Source organism: Prinia subflava, chromosome 1, assembly GCF_021018805.1.
Source record: "Prinia subflava isolate CZ2003 ecotype Zambia chromosome 1, Cam_Psub_1.2, whole genome shotgun sequence".
In the NCBI taxonomy this organism is placed as follows: Eukaryota; Metazoa; Chordata; class Aves; order Passeriformes; family Cisticolidae; genus Prinia; species Prinia subflava.
This window is the reverse complement of record NC_086247.1, coordinates 44,362,637-44,389,360: the sequence shown is the minus strand read 5'-3', so window position 1 is coordinate 44,389,360 and position 26,724 is coordinate 44,362,637. Positions and strand designations below refer to the sequence as shown.

The window sequence follows — 26,724 nt, the reverse complement described above, 5'->3', positions numbered from 1 at the left end:
TCCCTTCCAATCTCAGCCAATCTGTGAATCTCCCTTTACCTGAAGCTGGATAACCAAACTTACATTCCACTTGTCTCTTGATCATATCATAACCCCCACTATACTGATATTCTGCAGCTTTATGTGCCAAGCATGTTAAAATTTGGGTTATCTGCTGCTGCTGGTTTTCAGATCATTTTTATGAGGTTTTCAAAGCAGGCACTGTGTGTATTTTATAAATTATCAGCAAGATGACAGAGTAATGCTTGTACTTTTAATATCTTGAATTTGCCAAGTATAAACTTTAGCTAGACCCACCCCCTCCTCAGCTCATGCTGCAAGGACAAGTACTACTTGCATTACAGCACTATAGTGGCACAAACCCACTTGCATTAAAATTTAAAAATCCAATCCCCTTCAGAAATAGGCATATTTATCTTCATAAACTGGAAATGAAGAGGTTTTATAGAACATTCTTTTATTTTGCAAAAAATTTGTTACTCACTGTTGTACAAAATATACCTAAAAATATGATGTTAAGATAATTTTGACACAGCTAGGTAGATTGCAGATTACCTAGTTGAAGGGAAGAAATCTTCACAATTTTTAAGGCAATTCAAGACAGTAACAACAAGTGAATTATATATTTTGAAATATTCCATTTATAAGATTTACACAAATGTTACCTGGTACTTGGTATCTGTAAACTTTAATGCTTTATACAAAGTTTCCATTCACAAAATTAGAAGATACAATGAAAATAATGTTTTGCAGTTCTTTTTTTTAAAGCATCTCACTTCTAGTCTTGTTTTTACAAAAATAGCTGGTTCAACTCAGAATTTTAGATTTTAAAAGAGACAAGAGAGTAGAAGTGATTCCAGATTTCTACTTTGTTTAAAAATCGGGGGAAAAAAGCAATTATCTATGCTTGCTGAAATGTAAAAAAAAAAAAAGCAAAACCAAACCAACCAAAAAAAAAAAAACCAAAAAAAAAAACCTAAACAACAAAAAATTTAAGGTAAATTAGACTAGAAAAGCATTATTTTGATTAAAATAATGTGTTATTTTAACTCTATGATGGTACATTGGCAACCGTCTGCTTAAAACAGCCAACACTGATTCAATTAAAGCTCATACGAATTTGGTCTGTTCTTTCAGAAAAGTACTACTAATATATTTCATGAGGAAAGAAACCATACTTGCAGGGGTTTCTCTACATCACCCTCCAAGTAATTTTCAGAAGAATGCAATTGTTATTTACCCTAGGCCCTTCTGAACCATAGGATTTTTATATAATTTAAAATACAAACAGAAACACCACCAAACATTAAGAGAGGGAGGGGGAGACATTACTATTACCTTAAAAAGTGTATAGCCAATAACTAAACATAAAGATGCAAGACACAAAGCAACAAGAAAATCACTAGGGGACAGGTCTTCACCTGGCATAAAGTCAGCATAGCTCCACTGGCATCAGCAGAGAAATTCTGACTTGTATCAGTCACAGATCTGACTGTCCATGTACAGAAAATTTTGTTTATGTTAGTGATAAAGATGAGCAGTGTTCAAAAGAGAAGTGTGAGCACACATTTTTTAAATGAAGCAAGTTCGTAACACCTTGCTTCTCATCTAGTATTTTGCTGCTGAAGACTGTCATTCTTGCTGCTGGCAGTGTATTTACTTCAGGATTAATTCATTACCACTTTCAAATGATACAGGAAAATATATTTAACATTGGTCTGTGAAGTTCTTAACCACAGCTAGTTCTTACCAGAAATATTATGAAGCCCATTTACAGTGTAAAACATCAAGTTTTAAAAGTACTGTTTTATAATGTTGGTAAGTTTTTATAATGTTATGGGTTTTCACTGACCATTACTCATATGGAATGAACTGCAACCAGTGGAAGTCAGCAGTAACTGAAATTTAGAGCAGCATGACTCTTGGTTGTTAGCAATTATTCCTTTTACAGATCATTAGCTACAGTAAATTTTTAAAAATATCTCTAAGGCGTATGTTTACAGAGCAAATCCTAAAAGCAGACTTATAGCTACAGAAATAAGTAATTGCACAAGTTTCTCATAGGCACCGAGATGTTCTTTTAAGGCACAAGAGAATTCCCAGAGTGCAGAAGACAGATTACTTAACCAGGAGTGCAAACATTAAAAAAACACTTAAAACCTGGGAAGCAGAGGTGGAATCGCACCTGCTGCTTATGGCAGCATTCAAGTCCCACTACTGTCATCTGCCACAGGTATTTCAGACTTGTGTGTGTGTGTGTGTGTATATATATATATAGTGTATATGTATGCTTAATGTAGTACAGTAACAAATGGGATTCAGATGGTTTCTGCCAGAGATGTGTGTAAACACTGATCTACAACTACCCCAAATTACACTCAAAACAGGCGGTTTCTTCTAGTATAATTTTGTATCTCAATAAAAAAGTAACTCCAAAATACATTATTTAATGCACTGTGCTCAATCCATTTGAGCCGTATCAAGCTCTGTTTCCAAAAACAAAGTTTAATGATGTCCATAACAGGGCAAGTAGAAAAGGTAGTGGTAGCTACACGGGATAAAACTCTGGGCAGTGGTCATCATTTCTGCAATGATACTATGTCAAAACTCACAAGAAACTGAGGTACAAACGTGTGTGAAGTAAACATGAGATTTATATTTCATTAATTTGAATCATGATAGTTTCCTCTATTGTGTGATTTTTTTTTAATCTCTTATTTCCTTAAAAGAAAAATACATCCTTGCATACAATGCTGATACCCTATGTGGTGATGCCATAAATCCCTTAGGATAGTAAGATTGATGGGTTGTGACCCATTAGGAGAAAAATATATTTTTGAACATTATTTTACATATATACAATATATATATATATTTAATTTTCAGTCAAAATGTAAAGTTTTCTAATATATTCATGAGTATTTTTACGTCCAAAATGAAAAAATATTTTGTATCTCAGTTCATATAAGTTAACAAGGTATTTGATATCCACCAAAAATATGATTTGCTTCATTTCTACAAAATTAAAAGAAAACAAAGAAACAGTGAGTTATAAAGTTTTCCTTCTCCAAAGCCAAAGACAATAAAATTTTGAGGCTGGATAATTCATTAAAAGAAGACCAAGTTTTGCACTGTGAGCAATCACAAAGAATCCAAAATGTAATCTAAGTAGAAACTAGCACTACTATATTAACCTAAAGCTAAAATATCTTGAATCTCTTTTTTCTGATAGAATGCATCCAGTGTAAGAAAACGTCAATTTAAAGCAAGAGTTATTTACACTCTCATCAGCCTATCTTAATTTTGATATGCCTCTACCCCCTTCAATTCCAAAGTACCTAATATCACAAAAGTATGACAGCCACTTATTTACAGGTTTTTTCAGCACTTTGAAAGGCACATTTATCTTTTGATGCATGTTTCTGCTAATGTCCTAAACTTGGGCTCCAACTGATCTAGGAAGTCAAGTGCCTCTTCTTCATGCTGATCACTGCAGCAGCCTACAGAACCAGCCAAGGATCCTTTTCCTTCATAGTTATATGAAAGGAGATAATCTTCAGAATGCTTCAGTTCTTCATCCTGTCTGCATAGGTGCACCTTCTGGATAGGAACAGAACAGATCTTATTATTTTCTTAAATTGTTATCCTAAACATATTGCAAAAAAAAAATTTCTTTTTGATTTACCTTTCATTCAATTATTTTTAATCAGAGTGTGTCCTCTAATGGATTCCTACATACAAAAAATGCACATGATTGGTCTATATCATTACGACTACAAAATATAAGTATTTAATAAAGAAATAATTTCTACTAATCATGTATGTAACAATAAAAGAGGAAGAACCTGTTTAAATAACCTGTCAAGCAACTAAAATTCCCTGAACATTAAAAGCTTGATTTTTACATAACTAGTTAGGCAAGCAGTGAGAGTTTTTTGATCTCCAAGAAATGGAGTGACTACATTTCTAATGCTGTACATTCATTCCTGCTCCATTGCTAAGTAAGAGGTTTGAATTAGCACAAAGCAAGCAGTTAGAATAAAAGCAAACAGACATCCTCAGAAAACCCCAAAAAAGCTTCAGTAATTATTCTAAATTATTCAAAATGAAAAATAGCACACTGCCTATAGTTTAAGCCAAGAGAAGAAAGTAATTTACACTTATGTCTGAAATACGTCAAGGATTACTCCTTGAAAGGGCAATATTCCAAAGGGCATGCAGAGGAGCAAAGGAGAGAAAAAAAAATGAAATTAAACCAACCCCAGAAAGTCACCTTTCTAGCACATGTACACATTCCTTGAAAAGCCTGTATATATTGACCATAACCTACACTTCAAAGCAAATCAGTTTCAGAACACTTACTTCGCCTAAACGAGGATGTGTGAAATTATGCCACTCTGAGTAGGAGTATCTACAAGTATCCATCATAGGCTGTCCTGCTTCTTTTACTGATCCCAGAGTCTGATGTCCACCTCCCTTGACTGATTCCAAGGTATGCCCTCTTCCTTTTACCATTTCAAATGTTTGCTGGTCTCCTGTTTTCACTCCATACCCTCCTTGATCACACGTATTTTGTAGAGGAATTATATTGTGATCCTAAACAAAACACACAAAACAAAAAGCAGTAATGAGGACATCTTTTTTCCTCCTCATTTCTTTTTCCTTTTTAATTTAAAAGAAGAAACAGCAATCAGAAACTGTTACAACGGAAATTTGTGAGGTCTCTATCTTGGTACTGTGACATTTTGAACAAAAGGCTATCCCTTAGGACTTTGTGTCTTAAGATCAATAAATAATCTTGGGAAAGGATACTATGACAAGAGAGAAGAAAGGACATCTGCATTTAAATACGATATATCAAAAAATGGAAGTCTTATCCCAGTGAAATGTGTACAATCCATATTCTAATTTATAATGGCACTACATTATTCTTCATAGGCAACAAGAAAGTTGCCTCTTGCCACCATAGTGATTTCTTGGTTTTCAACATGAAATATTGTTTTTAAACTTATCTCCTCTTCTTGGGGAAGACAATGTCAGGGGGTGGAAAATGACAGAAAAGAGATAGAGTGTAAAGAGCTAAGTTATTCTGCATGAACACAGTCCCAGACTGAACTATGTTCATGGTAGACTGAAAAAAGTTTAGATGCCAAAAGCATCATTAACATGGACTATTCATGAAATCAACTGCATTTGAGGTAATTTTTCAGGGGAAGGGCAGAAATTGCACCTGCAATTTACACAGCCATCTGCTAAATATAAAAATCCTTCTCCAAGGAAAAATAATCTTTTTGCCATTAACACATTTTCAGCATGGGAAAAATAATAATTTTCCATTCAATCTCATTGGTAAAAATGACTTGAAATGTTATTAAAACGTTCACCTGAAGCTTCCAACCAAATCCTTAAAATCTAAAGAATTACAAGTAGCCAGCCTAACGGCTACAAGGTATGTTTCAACGTATACCACCTACCACCTCTGCCTAAAGTAGGAATTTTCAAATTCTTGTTAAATAGCTAAGTATATCTAATGATCCCTGCATTGATTGCTTATTTTCTTTTATCAAATCACTTACTTGCAGGTGGTCCTGTTCTCAAACTGCAATGCTACGGACATGTCAATAGCAAGTTTCTATATTGAAACAGACAACTTACCATCACCTCTTCTCCTGGAGCTTCTGTGTTTGAAATGATTAAATTGTGATTGGCACAATCATCAGTCACCTGCCTGTGCATTACGCCACCGCGACAGCAGCCACAAATTGTGATCAGAATTACTATGGAAAAGGAAATAACAGTATAAATTTTACCTCACAGTGGTATCTACTTATGTTGGATAATGAATTTGAAGGGCCTAAGCATCAAGAATGGTTTTAAAAAAATCATTTCAAAAAATGCCCGTACTTAAAGCTTTATATATTTTTTTTTTTTTTTTTCCAAGAAATACAGGGAGTAATCACTGCATTGTTGAATTATTTCATTCTTCTAAAACACATCTGGTTTTTCCAAAAGAAATGCAAGCATTCTATATGAAAGCACCGTGACTTACACAATTTCACAGTGAAATGAAAAATGAAATTTGGGACTACATTTTTCATTTTAAATGAAAAAATTAGTTCAAACTCAGGTGAAAAATCATGTCTTATGCCTACAATTAGGTTGTACATGAGATATTTTTCATGTCTGAATATGCAAATGTCTAATTATATCATAAGGAACTAGTAGGCAAGCTAAATGTCCCAATACCAGAAACTTACGCTTCATAGGAAACATCAGCAAAACCCTGGAGGACTTCCAGAACTGTGCTATAAAACAATCTTATTTAATCCCTTGTATTCATTTTATTCCTCTTAATAATACTACTTTTTGTTGTCAGAGACTCACCCAGAAATTACTCTGACTAACAGAATCATGATCAACTAATACCTGTCCTAAACAAATGACTAAACCTTTCATTAAGAGAACCAGCCTGTTTTCTTCACTTTTCAGATTGTTAGCTTAAAAATAAAGAAGCCCACGAGGAAGAGAACAGTTTTGCCTAACTGCCCACTGAGCAATCTGATCTCTGAACATATAAACTTCTGTGAAAATTGGCCAAGAGCCACTTTCAAGCTAATTTAACTTCTGTAGCATCAGCTGTCAGAGAGATCAGCATCAGTGATTCCAGCAGGTTGCCTCCTGATGCTGACAGATGGGAAGAAGACATCCATGATTGCACTGAGCAGAGGATACACAGGGTAAAACCTAACCACAGTAAAATAAGGGGCCTCTTTTTAAGTGATGCAGTCAAGAGGCAGTGAAAAAGAGGCAGGTGATGTTTCACACAGTTCCTCTACAGCGTATTTCCCACATCTGAAAATTCCACCTTCAGGATATAATCCCTAATTTGGGTACCTGCCCCACTGAGATAAAACACTGACCTAGCTAGCCTTCAAAACACGTCCAGGTCCCAGTGTTCTAACTGTTTAAGTAAGAATAGCTAGCTGAGATTAAACAGAAACAAGACAATTTTACTATGTCCAGAAAAAAATGGGTAAGAAAAAAGGAAAAAAAAACCCCAACAAATTCTGAAATACTAGCTACTGTAGCATGTCTTCTGTGGTTTTTAAAGATGTTATTAGTCAGACTATGTTTGATTTTGCTTTTGCTTTTATATATCACCGTCACATCTCACTGGTTAACAGCAATACTACTCTTCTCAGAATCTGTTAGGTTTGGGGCAGCTCCAGAAGCACAACACATACTCAAGGTTTTGGTCTGTTGTGAACTATTCAACCTGTCCTTTCATGTTTCTGCACCTCAGACAGGAGAACCCTGGATGTGTGTGTAGACTGGGGGAAGAGATGCCGGAGAACGGAGCCGCGGAAAGGCACCTGGGGTTCCTGGTCCATGGCAAGTTGAACACGAGCCAGCAGTGCCCTGGCAGCCAGGAGGGCCAGCCCTGCCCTGGGGGCATCAGGCACAGCATCAGCAGTGGAGAAGAGAAGATGAAGGGGAGACCTCATTGCAGTCTACAATTTTCTCAGGGGAAGCAGAGGGGCAGACACTGAACTCTTCACTTTCATCACCAGTGACAGAACTCAAGGAAATGGCATTAAGCTCACTCTGGGAGGTTTAAGTTGGACATCAGGAAAAGGTTTTTCACCCAGAGGGTGGTTGGGCACTGGAATAGGCTCCCCAGGGAAGTGGTCATAGCACCAAGCCTGACAGAATTCAAGAAGTGTTTGGACAATGCTCTCAGGCACATGGTGTGATTCTGGGTATTCTGTGCAAGGGCAGGACTTGGAAGCAATGAAGTCTTTTGGTTCAAGTGCTAAATGCAGGTTTTTTTGGCCTCACATGAACATACAGAACATCTCACACAAAAGGTACTTAAACAAATGAACAAAAATCCACGCACAGTAGCTACAGCAGAAGATGAGAGCAAGAAGCTTGTGATGCTGATAAAAATAGAGCACGTACATTAAGTCAGTAGTGACAGCTATACAACCACCAAAATAAAAAATGTTTGAATCAAGTTTGAATCAGGGTTTCTCAGCTAATTTTATAATTAAACAAATTGCACTTTGTGTTTAAAAAAAATGTACTTACGCAGCAATAATAATGATCCTAAGATCATTGCAAGGATGGCCCAGAGACCAAGGGTAACATTTCCACCAGAAAGCTGACGAGTTCTGCCGTCACATTCCGTAGGAGTAACACAATCACAGAGGTTAACTCTCACGGTGTTCTCTCCTATCTTTCCTCCATTATCAATCACACTTACAGGAATTTCGTAAATTCCATATGGAATATCACTCTTTGGTGAAAGATACCAGGAATTATCTGCAAAACAAAAGACAAAACCCAGTCTAGGGTCAATGATACTTGGAACTCAATTGTCACAAATGTGACCACAATCACAATTTTCCCTTCTGCTGGAGCTATACTGCTACCAAATCCACATTAATTAGTTTCAAGTTAGATTAAATGTGTTGATATAAAACCACATCTTGAAAGGACTTACACTTTCAGCGCCTTTTAAATGTTAGAACTGACAAAACATACCTTATACAACCCTCTGAAAACATATGATTTCAAACTCTGAAATTGATTTAGTTCATTATAGGAAATGACACTACTTGGGCTTACTAGTAAAGATCATCAACTAAACTGACATTTATTAAAAAGACTTTTGGTAGTGTGATTGGAAAAATTAAATATAAACTTAATGTATACCTCTTCTTCTCTTTATTTATATTGCTGTATTTGGTGAGAATGACTATTTCTAGTGGGGGAAACAAATTCATATTATCTGCTGCCCTGTTAGAGGCAACAATTAATGACCATATTCTTTAAGGGGAAAAAAAAATTGTAAAAAAACATACAAGACTGACACTGACGGACATAATGGTTGTTTTATGATGAGCTATATATGAAACAACATGTATCATCCAAAATGTGATTTTCAATTTGCCTGATAAAAAATTTGAAATTCTTAGATGTCTTTGCTTTCAGACTTTGCTGTCTTTTGTCTTTCTTAGTAAATATCTGATGGAATGCTACAGAATCAGATCCTTTGCAACTAATTCATGGCACCATCATAGTAAATGTATGTGCTGCTCTTTTTGCCATCATCAGGCAACCACCAGGAAAGCACCATCACCTATAACTTTTTATATCAACAAATTTCAGGAAACAGTGATTCCTTTGGTAATAAATTGTTTATCTACTTCTATAAAAACTATAAAAATAAAAAATATATTAAAGGAGATAGTCAGGCTTTCTTTCACCCAGCTCAGCTTTACAAAAAGTGTGCTGGGTAACAGCAGTAGTAACAAAAAAACTTCCAGAACTTTTATTTGTCAGTCTATAATCAATTTTAGGTAAAGTTTCAATTTCCCAGTTCTCCACCATAATAACAGACTAAGAAAAGTTCTATTTGTCTTTGGAATATGAGCCATTTCACTCTTAAATTCCTTATGAATTACAGATCTATAGTTCCTTTTCCAGGTGTTGATACAACTCATTACATCAGGGTTTGTTCCTTCTCCTGATCTTCCTACATCATAATTTCAGACAGCAGATGATCGCTGACCCAAGGATGCTAGGGACAGATTCTTATTTATGCTTTAAGAGACAGATCTTTCTCCTTGCCTTTGAGATGCCAACAGTGTCATCTTCTCTATGGGTCCCTTCCCACTAGAGGGGAACTAGAGGGGAGCTCTAGTGAGACCATCAGTGAGCCCTGAAGGAGCTCCACTGACTACACCAACTCCAAACAGAGATTCATCCAACCTATTCTTGCAGACCGCCCAAGTGAGGGACAGCAAAGGCTCCTCTGGCAGAGTGAGGAGGAGGAAGTTTTAGCATACCGTCGTGTGGAGTTAACTTCCACATGGAAGCCAGGTTCCGGTCGGTTATGCGGTACACAAAGGGCGCGCTGTAAGGAGCCTCATCGCCGTCCTCTGCCGTGAGGCAGATCGGTTTTCTGTCTCTGCACATGATGTACTCTGTTTGAGTGATCCGTGGGATATTCTTGTTGCCAGGCACGATGCAAACCTGGATAGTTCCAGTGCCTGTTTTGCCATCTATGAGATAAAAATACCCAGGTTTAACACTTCCTTCTAACATTCGCACATTAATTTCTAGTCCAAACTTTCACAATTAAATATCCTCAACTGTAATATCCATGTTTAGAAGTGAGGTGGAAAGCAACTGCTGATTTAACCAGAGAGAGGGGGAGTTCTCACAGCTCTTTCTTGGCTGCTTCTCTTTGCTTGGCTGGTTGCAGATGCATCAGCAGCTCCCACATCTCCATATTCTGCATGTGCAGACTGTATTTTGTTGAGCCTGTGTGTCTGTGTGGGAACACATACAGAAGTCTAACAGAAGGAAAAGAGGAGGAAGAGCTCATGAGCCAGGAGGAAAAGACACTAAGACCAACAGAGACAAGAGCAGAAAGTGAAGTTTTCCAGCCTTTTAACTTCTGGAAGGAGAAAATTAATTACACTTCCCCTACTTTCACCTCCTCTGGGAACACACTAAGGAAACAGGACTTTCTTCTGTCCTCTATCTTTTAAGTCACCTGGCATTCATCAGTGCCACACACTATATCACCAAAGTCTACATGCAAGAAGTGAATGAAATCTTCCACCTAATTACAGTTTTTCCAGTACACAAACATTCAATGCTTGTATATGCATTCCAGTAAAATTATATGAAGTTTACTTTTTAATCCTTTCTCTAGAAACAGTTGATTGCAGATGCCTATATCGTATTTACTTTATAGACAACAGAAGTTCTAAGCAATTTAAATTTGTATTATTTACATTTAACTTTAATACACAACTTGGATGGAGTTAGAAATTTTTGCTGCAAAGTCAACTTCTTTTCAAAAAGTCCTCTGTACTTTTTCTGTTGTCTAGCTCACAGCTGCCAAGAGCTATCACTTAAAAAAGAATAGTCAAGGAATAGAAGAAATATAATCCAGAGGAAAATCTCTCAATTTAAAATTACTAGAAAGATTTTAGATGGGGCAGATAACTCCTCAAAATGTTGAGTTCATGCCTGATTTCTAAAGGCTCTCCCTGCTGAATAATAGTCCCTAAGCACTTGACAGAGCTATCACAAAGACAAGACAATGGACTAGGTGGGTCTGAACCACTACAGTTGCTCCCACACTACATTTGCACATAAACTTCTGTTCCACACCACAGAGAACGCCAACAACATTTAGTACTCACTTCTGTCTATTGCGAGGACTGTGACATTGCATTGACCCCGTCTCATTTCTCCTAGGTCTCGGTCCAAGACCCTAACAGTTCTGACTTCGCCTGATCTGTCATCTATGTTGATCCAATTGCACTGGCCAGGTGGTATCCGGTATCTGTGAAGAATAATTTGTCTTGTCAGAGATCCCAAACAGAGCACACACATGCATGTACACACACACAGGTATTTAGGTACATGTATTCATGTACACTGACAGGTGCACACACCTACATACAGCCTCAACAACTATACCCCACTTCCCATAACCCACCCATGCTGTACTCCAAAAAAAAAACCTAGTATTGAGGTTGTTTCATACCTTATGCCCTCACTATTTCCAGTTTCTGGATCTTCTGCTACAAATCTCCCAATAGCCGTCCCAACATCTTCGCACTCTTTAACGTCTAAGCGCAACAGGCAGGGTTTGAACACCGGCCCCTCGTCCATATCCAGGACATGCACGGTGACAGAGCAGGTGCTCTGGGAAAGCTGCTGTGAGTGGGGAGCCAGCACGTAGGGGGCCTCATTGTTGACTCCAATCACCACGACCCTTTGCTTGGCAGCCTCATAGTCCAGCCCCTGTAACAAAGATGAGGCGGTGTTTTTTTCCTTCAAACCAATACAAAACCTAACATTGTTTTCACCGCGCAATTATTACAGCTGAAACTACACAACATTTATTTACAAAAGCCATATGTCTTCAAATAAGCCATCAAGACAGAGTAAAAGGACATGATTTTTTTAAAAAAGTGAAGTTTTAAGTTTGTCAAAGAAAAGGGTCTGAAAAATACCCAAGCAAGCAGTACCACTGCAGAATTTTGGATAAATATTCTGAAAATGAGTTACTGAAAGAACAGAAATCAATTAAATTTAGTAGGAAATTTTCTTGCATACTTAGTCAGTCATTATTTTAGCTTACATGTATTTCCTTTTCACCACTAGTCAATCATGCTTCTTTCTAGTAGCTACAAATCTGTCTGAGAATTTATGGAGTTGACAGTAAGTAGCTACCATTTATTTTTCAGACATGTTCTCCAAATTCATTTTGTGCCTTTAATAGAGCTAATATTATCCTAAATTCATAATATTTTCTAGTCTACTACAGCACTACAATAAAGGTAATTAATTTCAACTGTGTTTATATACCAGGGACAGAGATTTAGAAAAAGTTCTAATGATTTCTAGGGACAAAAAAAATTAATAAATAATATTAATTTTAAAAATTACTCTAGCATCTCTACCACTGCAATTTACATTTTAAATTTTAATATTAATCTTTTCTACTCCTTAGAAGTTACCTCCTATAGCAGTTACAAAAGATAATGAAAAAGAGGCAAAGGGATGTGCTGCAGTACAGATGCAATGGGCCTTTTACCTCAAATCTGTAAAACACTTATAACAAATAACTAAACGCAAATTCTTATATGTATATAGACTTCCTCACAGGCCAGAAAAGCAAACCTGGAGTCAGTAAACTGCAAAATAAAACCTGCAGAGCTTTATGCTGAAAGAGGAAGTTTACTTAACTCCCAGAGAGAACAAGACTGGAGAAGGTGCTCAATCTTTCCCTTCTTTGCCACTCTCATTTCTGTTAAAAACCATGAAGCATTCCTCAGTCACATCCCTAAATCTAAACAACTCCAACTGTAGAGCCACGCCAAAGCACCAAGCTCTTCCGAAATGTAAAACCAAATTCTTTGGGTTCTGAGCACACAAAATTGAGGAACAATCTGGAAGGTGAGCTTTGTGTGTTATGTTTTAAAACTAACGCGTGAAAATCCGTAATTTTTCCCCCAGCCCTCCAATTTTTACTTACCTTAACAACACACAGTATTCCTTCATTTGTATTTTTGTCTGTTGTAATTTCAAAGGCCTGATCATCATTTCCTCGTATAATTTCGTATACTGCTCCTGAGCCAGGTGAACCAGGTTCATCCAGATCAACAACAGAGACTCTCAGGATTTCTACATTCACTCTGTTTTCCTCCACTCGTGTTTCATACTTGGAGTACCCAAAGAAAAAAAAATTAAATCAGAGGATCCTGTTCCACAAGGCAGGACTAAAGAACACTGTATTTAAATAAGACTACTTCAACTTAAGCAGACCAATTTACCATGCTGCTGTAATGATTTGTTTCCATGCCTTAGCATATTTTCCCCACTCTTCCCTTATACCCTGCATCAAACAGTAAACCTTTCCTGATAGCACAATTGAAATCACAGCTTCTTCATACACTCAAAGTATCACTGATCTAATTAATTCTGGAATTCTCATCCCAGGAAAGACAAATTAGCACAGTTTCCCTCCGTTACATCAGCTATAGATTGTAATTTGCAAACATGACCAAGCTGAGAATTAGAAAAGACATTATGATAAATTAAAAAATATATAAATAAACAAACCAACAAGAACTTGAGGAAAAGCCAAGAAGGATTAAATACCTCTCTACTCAGACGGCAAAAGATAAAAGAATTTTTTGTATTTATTTTATCTTTTTAAAGAGCTGTGTTATTATGTACAAGCTGAAGGATAAGAGTGATTCTCAATTAGTATTACTGATGATACTCTACAGTAGTGAACAGAAAGGGTAAATTACATGTATTCTTTATGAATGATAGATTATTTTTTCACACATTTTATAATACAAAATCTCCTGTGGTATTTGAGATGCATACATGGCTATTTAGACCTACTCTTTGCCTGAATCATACACATGGCTGGAATAAGCAAAGACATTTATATTGCCATTAACTGGCATTAGACTTCATATTTGAGGGGGACTGTCCATCAGGAAATTAGAAAGGGAATGAAAATATTTTATTTTTAACCTTTATACAGACATTTTACTTATGCAGACTTACTTGTAACTGTTTAAAGGATGGTGCATTGTCATTCATATCTTCAATTTTGACGACAACTGTTCCTGTAGTGCACAAACCAAAAGGCTGACCTGCCATATCTCTCACTTCAACTAACAAAGTGTAACTGGGTACAAGCTAAAAGGAAGAATAAAATCATACAGAAGTTTGTCATACTCACTTTCTTAATTGCATAGTTACACACAGAAGCAGTACTTAACATTTCACTCCTGTTGCATAATTCAATGCTTCCCAACAAAATGGGACAATTAGTTTTGGGGCTTTTTGCCCTATAGCTCAAAAGGAAAAGCAGTAAAATAATTTTCAGTGGCTAAGCAGCACTGAGTTCAGCATATGTTAGTAACATGCATGCTTTATCCTGTATCAAATAAAGCTTCTCACAACGTCAGCTTTATTTTCCAGAACCTGAAGTTTTGGAAGACAGCAGATGACACACTTTCATCTGCTATTTGTCTCCCCTTTGGAGACAGCAACCCCTCAGGTTGCCAGCAGGTGAAGTGCTTCAATGCATGTCTCATTTCACTGAGGGTGAGTGAAAATCATGCTGCAAGCAGCCTCTGTCTGGGCAATACAGGATAAGGTAATGCCTGTCATATGGCGGGGTCTGGCACTGGAGTCAGTGTCCTTATCAGCTCCAAGGGGCTCCCCAAGGAGCAGCCCACTTAAATCCCTAACTTGAACCAGAACACCAGAAAACTTCTTTTAATGTGAAGAACCAAGGGAAGGGGAACCAGGAAAAAAGAAGCATAGGCAGATGGGAGGGGAGGGAACACAAGACAGTACAGATGGATTAGGCGTAAAAAGAGAAAGTCTGTAAATCAAAACAATAACTCCAGTTCTGCATGCCTGGAAAGTAGCATTTGGTTTCTCTGGTGCAGGAATGAAATCTCTTGTTCTACTTCATAAGTTTATCTCTAAAAGATAGGCAGTGGACTAGCTTTTCAATCCCTCCTTCTTTCAAGTAGTCACTGTGAAAGCTTCCTTAGTAGTCATGGTGATGCTCACAATCACTGCAATTTTCTCTTGCTAAAAAAACTGAGCACTGTATCTGCAAGTGCAAAATTTTGCAACATGATGTTTTAAGTGGATTGTCAGCCATGAAACAACACAAGTATGCCACAATATAATTTCTTTTCTAGTCAGAAAAGATGTGCCTGCTGCAATGTTTCCTAGAATGACTGTCTTATGCTAGAATTAGGATTTTGAATTACACACACCTGTCATTTTTTCCTAATGAAAACTATCTCTCACATGACATTCTGTCAAAAAAAAAAGAAATCTTGTATCTTATTTGCTTGAAAGCTAGCTGATATAAATAAATGGGTGTCACATTGATTTTAAGAAATGGTATATTACTGTTTTAAATTTCAACTATTGGAGGTATTTCTGGTTAATACAGGATGATTTACTACTTGCAGAGAAACCGGTTCAACTTCTCTACAAAGAAGCAAGAAGCACCACAAATGGAGCTTAATTAGGAGGAAACAGTGGCTTGTGGGATTCCTGAACACAGAAATTGTTCCATAAAAAAGTAAAAAATCCGTAAGTTGAACAGCTGAGCAGTAGGAAGTTCTCTGCCAAGGTTAGCTAGAATATGGTAATCTATGCAGAAACGCTCTGGCCTAATTACAAGTCTCTGAAAAGCTTCAGAAGGTCCTTAGAAACATTAACAAAAAATGAAAAGGAAGCTATGTCTGTTGATTCCCATGCCAGCATTTCATAGAATCACAGAATGGCTTGGGTTGGAAGGGACTCTAATGATCACTTAGTTCAGACCTGTCCATGTCATGGGATTTCACCCCCATGAGCTTCCACCCCCTAAATCCATTTGCTGAGGGGACTGTACAACCTGGCCCTGAACACTTCCAGGGATGGGGCACCACAACCTCTCTGGGTAACCTGCTCCAGTGCCTCACTACCCTCTAAGTAAAGAATTTCTTCCCAACATCTAACCTAAATATCTCCTCTTTTAGTTTAAAACTACTTTCCATTGTCTTATCACTATCTGCCCATGCAAAAAGAAGTCACTCTCCTTTTATATAAGCCACCTTTAAGAATTAAAAGGCTGCAATGAGTCTTCCCTAGGCTGAACAGCTCCAACTCTTTCAGCCTGTCCTCACAGAAAAGGTGCTCAAACTTTTGGATCTGAACTTCTTCACATCCCTCCTCTGGACCTGCTCTAACAGATCCACATGGTTCCTGCACAGAGAAGCCCAGACCTGGATGCAGCCCTGCAGGTGGGGTCTCACAAGGGCAGAGCAGTGTTAAGCCATCTGTGTGCACTAAATGGCAGCTGAGAATGCTTCAGGAACATCACCTCTCTGTCCAGCTGTGGCAGTAACACAGAGATGACACCAGTGTCACCATGTAAAGAAAATGCTGGGGTAATTGGTGGGGTTTGTGACACAATGCGGTATTTCAACGTGGTGTGCAGAGTGTAAGGCTCATCTCTGTCCTCTGCAGTCACTTTTCCAACAACAACACCTGTGAACACAATACAGCAAGTTTTAGTTCCAAATAGTAAAAAGTTGTTTGAAAAGGTATTTCTGTTTTAAACATGTGAAAAGAGCTGTTTGATCATTTACTGCTGCTCTTTGCCAATTCAGCCCTTGCTGTAACATAATACTCCCCAGAAAATCACGTTGAAATGTCTTAAAAGGCAGGATCATACCTAGTCATACTGGTATGTAACAGAGCTGAGCAGTGGTGTGTTCAGTGATTCAAAACATTTCTTACCAGGTCTGGAATTTTCAGGGACACAAAATTCAAAAAGATCTTGTGTAAAATATGGAGCATTATCATTGTCATCCTCTATCCTGATTGTATGCACAAGGGGTACTTCTGGTGAATAACCATCTGGAGTGGTTGCAAAGCAAATGATCTGTAAGAAAAATGCAGTGCTTAAGCAACATGCAGTATTATTATACTTTTAGTTCAATGGAGGAGTCAATAAAATGAAATGAAATACAGTGTGCAAAGCACATCCTTCTCAAGACCAGGGTCTTCAGGCACATGGAACGGGACATTACTGATACCTTAGAGTGAAAGCAGAACAAAACCTTTAAATGCTTTCCAATCTTTCCCCCTTCCATTCCTCATACACTACAAGTACTTTAATCACTTTCTCCCTGACCTCTCCTCCTACTTTTTCCAAGTCTCCTGAACACTTTTTTTCAGGTGTTTACAAGGCACCTCAGCTACCAAAATTTAGATGTATACATTGTTATTTAGAACAGAACAAGAACGAGAGAAAAAACAATTTGCCCATTATAAAATAACCTAATAAAAGGCAACAATAGGTACTCAAAACTACATTTTAGAAGCTGTTTCTACTATTTTCCTTCTTACACTTCTCAGCCAGTAGAGAGAGCAGTGTACCTTGTTAACAGAACTGAACAGCTTGAGAGACTCAGCTGAGAACCACAGTTGTCTAGAGTTTACCATTATTTCAGTTTTCTGCAGACCTTTTCAACCTTCCCTGAAAAATTCTTCCTAGAAGTAATGGAAATCCAATAGCTCACTATATTTATGCTGCAATTAGAGATTAAGCAGTGAAAAGCAAAACTGCTCTCAAGATCTAGATGACCAGCTATTTATTTATTTGCTACTGATTTTATCTCTTCAACACCAAGGATATTACTCAGAATAGACAGGTGATTGCAGATCTTGTTTGCTGCCATTTCCCCTGCAACCCAACTGTCAAATATACGCATGAGAGATTTAATTTTTTTTAAATTATATTTACACAACATAGGCCTGTACCTGAAAACTTGGATACTGTTCACGGTCTACCGCACGAGTAGCAAAGATATTTCCAGTTTCTCTTTCTATGTAAAACAAACCCTTTGGATCTTGATCAATTCCTGGTCCACTTGCAGAATAATAAATGGTGTAGTTCTGAGCTGTGTCTGACTGGACCTATAAGAAGACATTTTTAAGTCCAAGGAAAAACAGCAACAGCATCTCAATATATTTTCCCCTTTTCATGATCATATTTACTACAAACAAAAACTCCTAAAACAAAAAACCAAACCTGATTTACTATTTGCAGAATAGGAGAGCAGCCTGACATGTAACTGCCTTCTTTCATAATGAGAAGGGGAGTTAATTCAAACTCATAAATATTTAGAACTATCAAATTAAAGAAATGACAGTACAAGGAAAAAAAAAATTTGAAACCAAATCTCTCTAGAATACTTCACACACGAGGCATATTCAGATACAGATGGCTTATTTCTGGACCTGTTCAAGAGACTTATGTTTTAGTGCATTCACTGAGAATGTGGTTTGCACCTAAAGAAGAAAAAGTGAAGGAAGGAAAGAAGAAAGAAAGACCACGTAGAGTATAGTTCAGAGATACGCCAATTCAGATAGCATCTGCATCTCATTATGAGCACCAAGGAGGCAACATCAGACTTATCTATTTATAAACACTCTTCTCCCAAAATACTTTCCTTATTTACTGGATGCCAGAAGTTAGGAGGGTAAGATTAGTAGAAGAATGATTGCTCTGCACAGACTCTGTTATTACACTTGTCTCTACACATCTGCTACCAGACACTCTGTAATCTAGTGAAGGCTAGATGGATCCATGATAACTTTAGTTCTTGCATTTCTCTTTCACGCCTACTTGTTTTCTCCCAGTAAGTACTTTTCTGAATAACATAGGCCATACTCAGTCTTCAAGGCTGAAGGCACACACCTCGAGCTCCAGAAAGGATATAGACAAGCAGGCAAAATTCACCCCAGTCTGTGTTTACAAAATCCTTTTCTAAGCAATGTTTAGTGGAGGGTTATTTGCTGTTGCTTTTCCTTTAATTACACACACTGATTTCCAGGCCAAAGAGCTCTCTTTGATAGTATGTCTCCCTTCTTTTTTCAACTTCTGCACAATTCTACTTCACTCCAACAACTAAGATCACAAGTTATTTCAGGTACAAGATCATGAGATATACAATAAACAGGACGGAACAAGACAGGAATGTCATTGGTAGAGAATACAAGACAGCTCATTTTCTTCATCATAAAACTCATATACAGAAATAGCATGGGATAAAAAATTAAGCTTCATACAAAATGTACCTGCTGTATTTGCAGTGGGAAAGGTCCCAATGAGTTCTCTATCATGACAGATGGAATAGGGCCCCACCTTCTTTTGGTTCTCTTGAGAATTGTATCTCTAGCATGCCTGGTCTTTGGTGTCTGGGTCAAGAAGATAGAAAGACAGATGAGATTACATCCATATATTCTTAACTGCGTATATTTTTGTTTAACTGCCATCCTGCATCTCCACCTTTTTCCCTCCGTTCCAGTCTTCCTACTAACAAATTGTTTTTCCAAGGTCTTCATTTCTGATTATATCTGTGTTAATATTCCAAGCTTTTTCATTTCTTGAAATACTGTGCTTTAATTCCTCAAACATAGCTTTTAAGATTCTTGACATTCCTGATCATGCTGCTTGCTAGAATCTCCCATTTGAGAAAGGAAATCTGCTGACTAAAGCAACACAGTAATCAGCAACTGCTAAATAAAATATACTCTACACCAGTATTTTGCCTGATTATTTGAATTCTAAAATTCAACTACAGATACTTAGTATGAAGCTGTACTCTGTGAAAAAATATTTTAAATTAAGTAAACCTAACCTTTTTTTCTTCTTTCACCAAGTCAACGTGTATTTTCTTTTGAACTTGTTCTTGAATGTCCCTAAGCAATATAGTGAAAGTCTTTTTCTCAGCAGACAAAGAAAGAGCAGATGTTGTATACACAGAACCATCCTCTAGAACCTTGAAGTTCACATCACTGGAACTGATAAACTCTGCAGACGGAAGGCATTCTTTCAAATCAACTGTAAAAAAAAATCAGACAATAACTCAAACTGCAAAAAACAATATCCCTCATAAAACAAAAAACAAACAAACAAACAAAAAAAAAAAAAACAACCCACAAACAAGAAAACCCAAGCCCCAAGTAAAAATTGTATTTACTGACAGATAGACTTGAAAAGCTTTTCATTCAGTATTTAAGCATCACAAATACTGATTTTAAAACCCACTTAACATTTAATGAAGTTTTCATTAATTTCCACTCTTGTGCTCACTAGTATTTCCTAAACGACATGGGTGCTTTATGGATATAGCTCAACAAAACACTATTACACCGGTAAAATTATTGAAGCATCAGAGATGAAATGATGCACATTTAAAAGGAAAAAACATTGCAGACATGCCCCTTACTGGGCCAGTAGCTATTCCATCTGCCTTGTACTCCATGCCCTACAATATCAGTGAAGACGATTAATTAATGCAAATGCCCAATGGAGATTTTACATCTTGGAAGTTTTGCCCTCAGGAGGAAAGCACCGACTGGTACTAGGTGATTTAATACTCTTGGGAGGACAAAGGCCTTTAAATTATGAGGCAGACAGATGGGAGAGATAAAGACTAACTCTAGAACAAATGATTAGCAATTTTTTAATATGTATGTGAAAGAATCCCATACAGGTAAATTCAGCATATTTGCCAGGTAGTTTTCATTGTATTTCCTATCACTTGTGGCTAAAATAGATTTTTTGCACTTCAATAAACTGAGTTCACCATCAAGTAGTTTAGCACTACAGCTGGAGAAAACAGCTCTAAGAAAGAATGATTTGGCACTCTGAAAAGGATGAAAGTCAGAGACTCCAACTCCAAAAAAATTATCATTGCAGAGTACAAGAGGTGTGTCATGGTCTTAAAATCAAAACTTTTCAATCCTCTTTCAATGGTATCATAGTGGGTGGGACTCTATGAAAGCTGATTGCAAAATTCACGAAGATTCAGAATTTCATCCTGTATATGTAGATGATATTTTCAATACAATAAATTTCATTTTGCTTTCAAAATAGCAAAAACAGATGGGAATCATAATTTTAAATACAATGTTATTTCATCTTCCTCTTAAGTCTGTCGTTCAAATGCACAAATAAGGATTTCCTAGGCTTTCCATGGTACTGCAGTAGTGACTCCTAGTCTTTTTCATCTGTACAGTGCAAATGGAGTATTGAAAATAACACCACTGCCTCACTTAAATGTGCCTCATACTCGGCCTATTACAGCACTGAACTTCCAGTGGAAATTTCCAAAAGTACCAGACTGGAGATATTGTTTCGGATGGTTATACAAGTCAACCCTATGATCTGTTACCTATAAATTTGTGGGGATTTTTGTCTTTAAAACCTCTGGCGTAAGATACAAAAAATCCTTATGATAAGCAGGAAAATTCTGACTAATTTCACTGTCAAGGTACAGTCCTTGTATCAATGCAAAATATTTCTCCACAATGCTTAAGTCATGTCATCTGAGCTATAATGGTTTCATTAAAAGTTTTGGGGAAAAAACATTAAGTTCTGTGTTATGCAATTTCTTTCAAAGCACTGCAATAACATGAAGTTTTATTTTTATATAAATTAAGTTTATTCACATAGAGAAACGTTAAAGTCTATGAAAACACATAGCTGTAGCAGCCTTAATTTTAAAATTTAAAAGTAAAATCAAGGAATTTTCACTATAAAGCTAGATTTTTTTAGCAATTGTGATGAACTACCAATTCACTTTATTTGTTCCTTTTATAGAAATATGGATTAGGACTGCAGACTTGGAGCATGCTTCTCTGTTGTTAGAGGACTCACAAAGGGCACTTCTGAATCCTCAAATTCAGTCTCAGGCAGCACAGAATCCTTCAGCACCTCCTATGCCACACCTTTCAAAGAGCTACTTTTGAAAGACTGGTCTGAAAAAAAAAATAGGAGTGGGATGTTGTCTGGTCTCCTCTGCTCCTCTCTGTCACCTGCAAGCTGCCCTAGACTGAAGCAGACTGTCCAGTCAGACGGGAGCACTCCCCCAACAGAGTGTGTGTGCAGGACACTTCTGCAGCACATCCCCATGTGTGCTCTGAAAGCCTCAGCACTGCTGAGCAGTCACATCCGTGTTTCACACAGCAGCAGCCTCTTGGTGCCTGGTTAAGCGAGTTTTGTCTTCTTTTTCTATAAATTCCTTTGTCCAAATGACTTACTCTCTTCTTCATATGACCGTGGGTTATGAGTGCAGTTTGGAATATCAAGCCTTTATTTAAATAGCAAGCCTTAGATTCCAAATTTTGAAAACATTCAATTCTGCCGTTTTAGTTTTAAATTAAATCCTGTAACCTGACAATAGCTCTTTATGAAAAAGTCAAATGGATGCATGGAGCTGGTGTTCAAATCCATGACAAACACAGGGTGTATCCTTCATAAAAAGGCTGATCCAGCTGTTTAGCTGGCTCTCCAGTCATCCATTCATTCCATTAAAAATAGTCTCCTCCACTGTTAACAGCATGTCCAGCAAAGGTGCAATGCTGTGTTGTTAAGCTGGGAATCATAGTTTCTCTCACCTCTGCCAACTAACGTGTCAGCCTCTAGTTCAGAAGGAACACGAAAAATTACTTTCTTGCAAGCTTCACAGCACAAGCTCAGCACCTAGAAAACAAATGAAGAAATCAGAAAAAAAACCCCACATAATTACATGGTATTTTGAACTAGACACTGATGCTGACTTTGGTTGGTTTGTTTGCTTCGACAAGCAAGTGAAACAACACAGAAAGCACTCCTCCCAAAAAATTCAGGTACTGCGCAGCACAGCATACAAAGTTTCAAACTGGAAAACTTTCAAATCTGCTCCTGGATTTATCCATGCCTCATGTTTTGTTTTTTTTTTTTCTAAAATCACTGCACCACTGACATTTACAGCAAAAATTCCCTTTGACTACAAGGAGATTTTGCCTACACTATTCCATCGGTAGAGAAAAGAAAAAATACAGCTTCGCTGTGTGCTCCCTCCAACAGCATTCCTGGCAAATGTAGACCCAAGGTCTCTAAGTACTAGGGTTTAATCCACCAACACTCAGTTTGGCAGAATTGTGGTGATGCTGAACATTAAAGGACAAGTGTCTCATTAAAACCACATGACGACACTTGCACTTATTACTTTGCATCTTAAAAGTGCATCCTCAACAAACTAATTAAATGTAGCTTCACTAATTAGATATGACATAAATAAAATGTCGTGTATCACAGCAGTCCACTCCCATATAACTAGTTACAAAGTAGGGTCCTCCTAAAAATTCAAATGAGTAGTAGATAACCAGACCTTTTTCTCAAAAGAATCACATAGAGCTACAAAGATTTGCCTCAGCACAGAGCAAGTGAATCCTGATCTCAGATTATATGTGTGTGTTTTGCCTAGTTTCTATCACTGTGTTTAAAATTGTAATCCAAAAATCACACAGACAACTAAACAAAGACATAGAAAAATGTAAATAAATCTATCCACCCTTTTATGTGCATTTACTCTTTCAGGATGAAAGTCTAGCAAAAAAGGAAAAGCATTTTTATTTTGCACATACTTTTAGGATTAAAGGTATAAAGAAGTAAATAACTAATGGAAATCCTTAAAATTACTTGTGATGCTTATTAAGAAAATATTTAAATAAAAATACTTTAAACTCTGAAAGACATTAGGACCCTTTAGAAAAAAAAATGCTGTGTCTGCACCATAAAAGCTCTTCATATAGTTCCTTATATATACACACAGATATAAAATTACATATATACAAATAATTTAAACATCCCTGATTATGTATTAGTAGGCTTTCCTTATTAACAGACACTTAATAAAACTCTCTCTCCTGAAAGACATTGCACTAATTTTTAAGTTATTGAAATCCCAACATCTTTTTACACTCTTCTGAAATATTTTAAGAATCAATGACATCTAATTTTTAAATAGTAATGCTAAGCCCAGTCTGATGTCAGCACAAAGAACTACTGAGGAGTTAAACAAAAATAAGTGGTAGTTATTCATGGACATCAAGACATAAGGAAATATCAGGCAAAAATAAGTTGTGATGTCCTTTCACTTTACACAAAGAAGACACCTCAGGATTTTTTTTCCCTTGAGTGTTGTTTGGTGTTTTTTCTGCTTGACAGAAGAATTCTTTTTTTGAATTCTTTTTTTTTTTTAATTAGATGTGTGAGTAAAATTGCTTGCATTTCTTTGGGTTTTACTTTAATATCTTCCAAAGGCTCACACAATGTCTGAAATAGTAACATTTTCATTAAAATGTGCATATATAATTAATATTAAAATAATAAATTCAATGCTTCAACACTACCAAGTATTTTTCTTTCAGAGGCTCAAACAATCATCTGCTCTCTTTTTGTGAATGCAATGTTAATAGGGAGGAAAGGAGCTAGGAAACAAACGACAAATCACTTTTACTCATCTACTATAAATATTTAAAAAATAAAATGTGACAGAGATCTCCCCTGCTCTCCCCGCCAAAGGCCTTTCTGGAGCCGATAATTATGCACAAATACAGCAAACTGAAGGTAATCGCTGAAAAGTGTTCCATGCACAGCTAACTCAGAGGAGCTCAGCACGCTCCACACTACGACACAATCCTTCCCACGGAGAAGGGAGAACCAGGTGGGGAGAGGTAGAAAGGGAGATTTAAATAAAATCAACTGCGGCTTTTTTTTTTTTTTTCCTATGAATAAACAGCAGCAGCATCAGCGATCCGAGCGTGCGGCCGTCGCGTACCCTCAGGGCAGGCTCCAAAGGGCACCCGACCACCTGTCCCACCGCGGGCTGCGCACCCCACTGGGGCCCTGCCCGCGCCCAGAGCCCCCGCGCCGCTCTGCGCGCTCCGCAAGGCTCCCGCCGAGGAGAAGCCCGACTCGGAGTGAGGAGCCGGCCAGAGATCACCCGCTCGGATCTGTCCTGTGCGCTGCGCACCCGCGGTGCGCCAGGAGCGGCGCGCAGAAAGGCGCGGCCGGGTGCGTGAGCGGCCGGCGCGCTCCGCTGCGCTCCTCCGGCGCCCACCCACTCTTCCCACTCATCCCAGTGATCCCGCTCCCCCTCTCACTCACCAGGAGGCCGAGGACGAGGCGGGGGGCTGCTGGGGCCATGGTGCGCGGGGCTAGGCGGGAAGGGGGGAGCCGCCGCCGTCGGTGCTGCCACGGCGGGCGAGGGAGCGAATGCGAAGTGGCGGCGGAGGTGGCGGCGCGACTCCGCGGGAGCCCGGCTCTGCTGTCCCCTCCCGTCTGCCACGGGAGCCGGCCGGTGGGGAGGGTGGGACCGCGCGCGGCTGCGGCGACTTTAATTAGTGCCTTTTTTTTTTTTTCGGCCTTTTGGGTAATGCCCGTCCCGGGCACGGCGCTGGAACACCCCGCCCGCTCACCGCCCACCTCCGCGGCGGGGCGCTGCCCGTCCCCTCCCCTCGCCACCCCGCCCCGCCGCGGCGCCGGCTGCGCGCAGAGCCGTGCGGAGCCGCGCCCGGGACAGCTCTGCCCCCGCCCCGGCGTGCCGCTCCTGGGCGCGGCACCCTCGCCTCCCCTCCCTTCTCCCTTGCCTTCCCTTTCCCTGCGGGCCGCGCTCCGCGGGGCGCAGGTTCCGCACGGGCGGGTCCCGTCCCGTCCCGTCCCTGCCCGTCGGGGCGGTGCCGTGGCGGGCCGAAGTGCCCTGCGCTCAGAGCCAAACTTGGGGATTTTCTTTTCGGGACGATTGTGCTGATCTGTGTGAGGCCGCGCGTGCTCGCCTGTGGCTCCTGGGTTTCAAAGTGGCTTCAGGTGAATAAAATCCGAAATAGCAATAACAAACCCGGAGACTCGGGTTGCACACGCAGGAGGTGGGCTTCCCACGGGAACAGCCAGCGTTCAAAAGACCTTTCAGCCTGAAGCAAGGAATGGTGTTTCTATTGCTGGCTACATTTCATTCCTCCTTTTGCTGCAGAAAGAATTATTGCTGAGTTGTTGCCAGTCCCAAAGCACGCAAAAAACAGACCAAGTAGATTGCAGTATTAGTTGACGTTCGTATACATTGAAATTCACAGTTTAGGAGCAAAAATTCTGAAAAATAAACCTTCTGTTTCTTACAATTTTAAGCTAATAAGGAGGGATCAGTTGCATCTGACAGCATGAGACATTCACTGCTGGAGGTCACCAGTAGCGATCGTAGGTGGCAAGAAGATAGGGAGGGGTAAAACCATCGGGCAGTGGTAGTGGGATGTGCACATTTGTGTGGGCATGTGAATGCTGGGATGCCTAAAAGCATGGCCATGTCCCCCCTCTGGTCTTGCGGGCATCCACCGAGGTGTGTGAGCAGCTGGTTACACACGAGTGCACTCTGGGCACGGGGCACTCTGTAGGGTGACATGTGGCAACCTGTGATAACATTCTCAGCTATGTGCTGCAGTACTCCATGGCATGTTAGTGTTGTGGGACGGCTCTGCTGATGGTTGCACCATAAACATAACAACATTGCACTGAATTCCATCATACAGATTCAATGGGAGCAAAGGAAAAAGGGCTGTAACATTTCTTTTTTGTTTGTGTTGTTTGAACTGGCAAAGCCTGATTTTTCTTGAGAAGAAACCTCACATCCCTGGCTGTCCCACTTCAGGTGTTCAGATAAACAGAAAGAGCCCACAGGCCCCTGCAGACCTCTGCAGCTGCACCAGGCCCTCCACTTTGCCTTAGTGAGGTTTCCAGCCTGGTGGGAAGCACAGGGTCTAATT

At 38.8% G+C, this 26,724-nt stretch overlaps 1 protein-coding gene across 2 annotated transcripts; it reads right to left on the bottom strand.

Annotated features, from left to right (window-relative positions):
- Positions 1 to 446: 446 nt before the first annotated feature.
- On the bottom strand, positions 447 to 25,417 carry LOC134549425 (desmocollin-1-like). Of its 2 annotated transcripts, XM_063394982.1 has the most exons (17): positions 25,079 to 25,417; positions 22,543 to 22,627; positions 19,779 to 19,981; positions 19,216 to 19,335; positions 17,896 to 18,051; positions 16,870 to 17,014; positions 16,451 to 16,617; positions 14,116 to 14,250; positions 13,070 to 13,255; positions 11,573 to 11,832; positions 11,226 to 11,368; positions 9,855 to 10,070; positions 8,092 to 8,325; positions 5,656 to 5,777; positions 4,363 to 4,596; positions 3,686 to 3,731; positions 3,468 to 3,600 (listed from the first exon to the last, which is right to left on the bottom strand). In XM_063394982.1, the coding sequence occupies exons 1-16, from the start codon at positions 25,115 to 25,117 to the stop codon at positions 3,693 to 3,695; spliced, it is 2,484 nt and encodes an 827-aa protein (XP_063251052.1). In that variant the 5' UTR covers positions 25,118 to 25,417; the 3' UTR covers positions 3,468 to 3,600; positions 3,686 to 3,692. The 2 variants fall into 2 exon arrangements, with proteins under 2 accessions (XP_063251044.1, XP_063251052.1); XM_063394974.1 differs by lacking the exon at positions 3,686 to 3,731 and having other exon boundaries at positions 447 to 3,600; positions 25,079 to 25,414.
- Between the last annotated feature and the right edge of the window lie 1,307 nt (positions 25,418 to 26,724).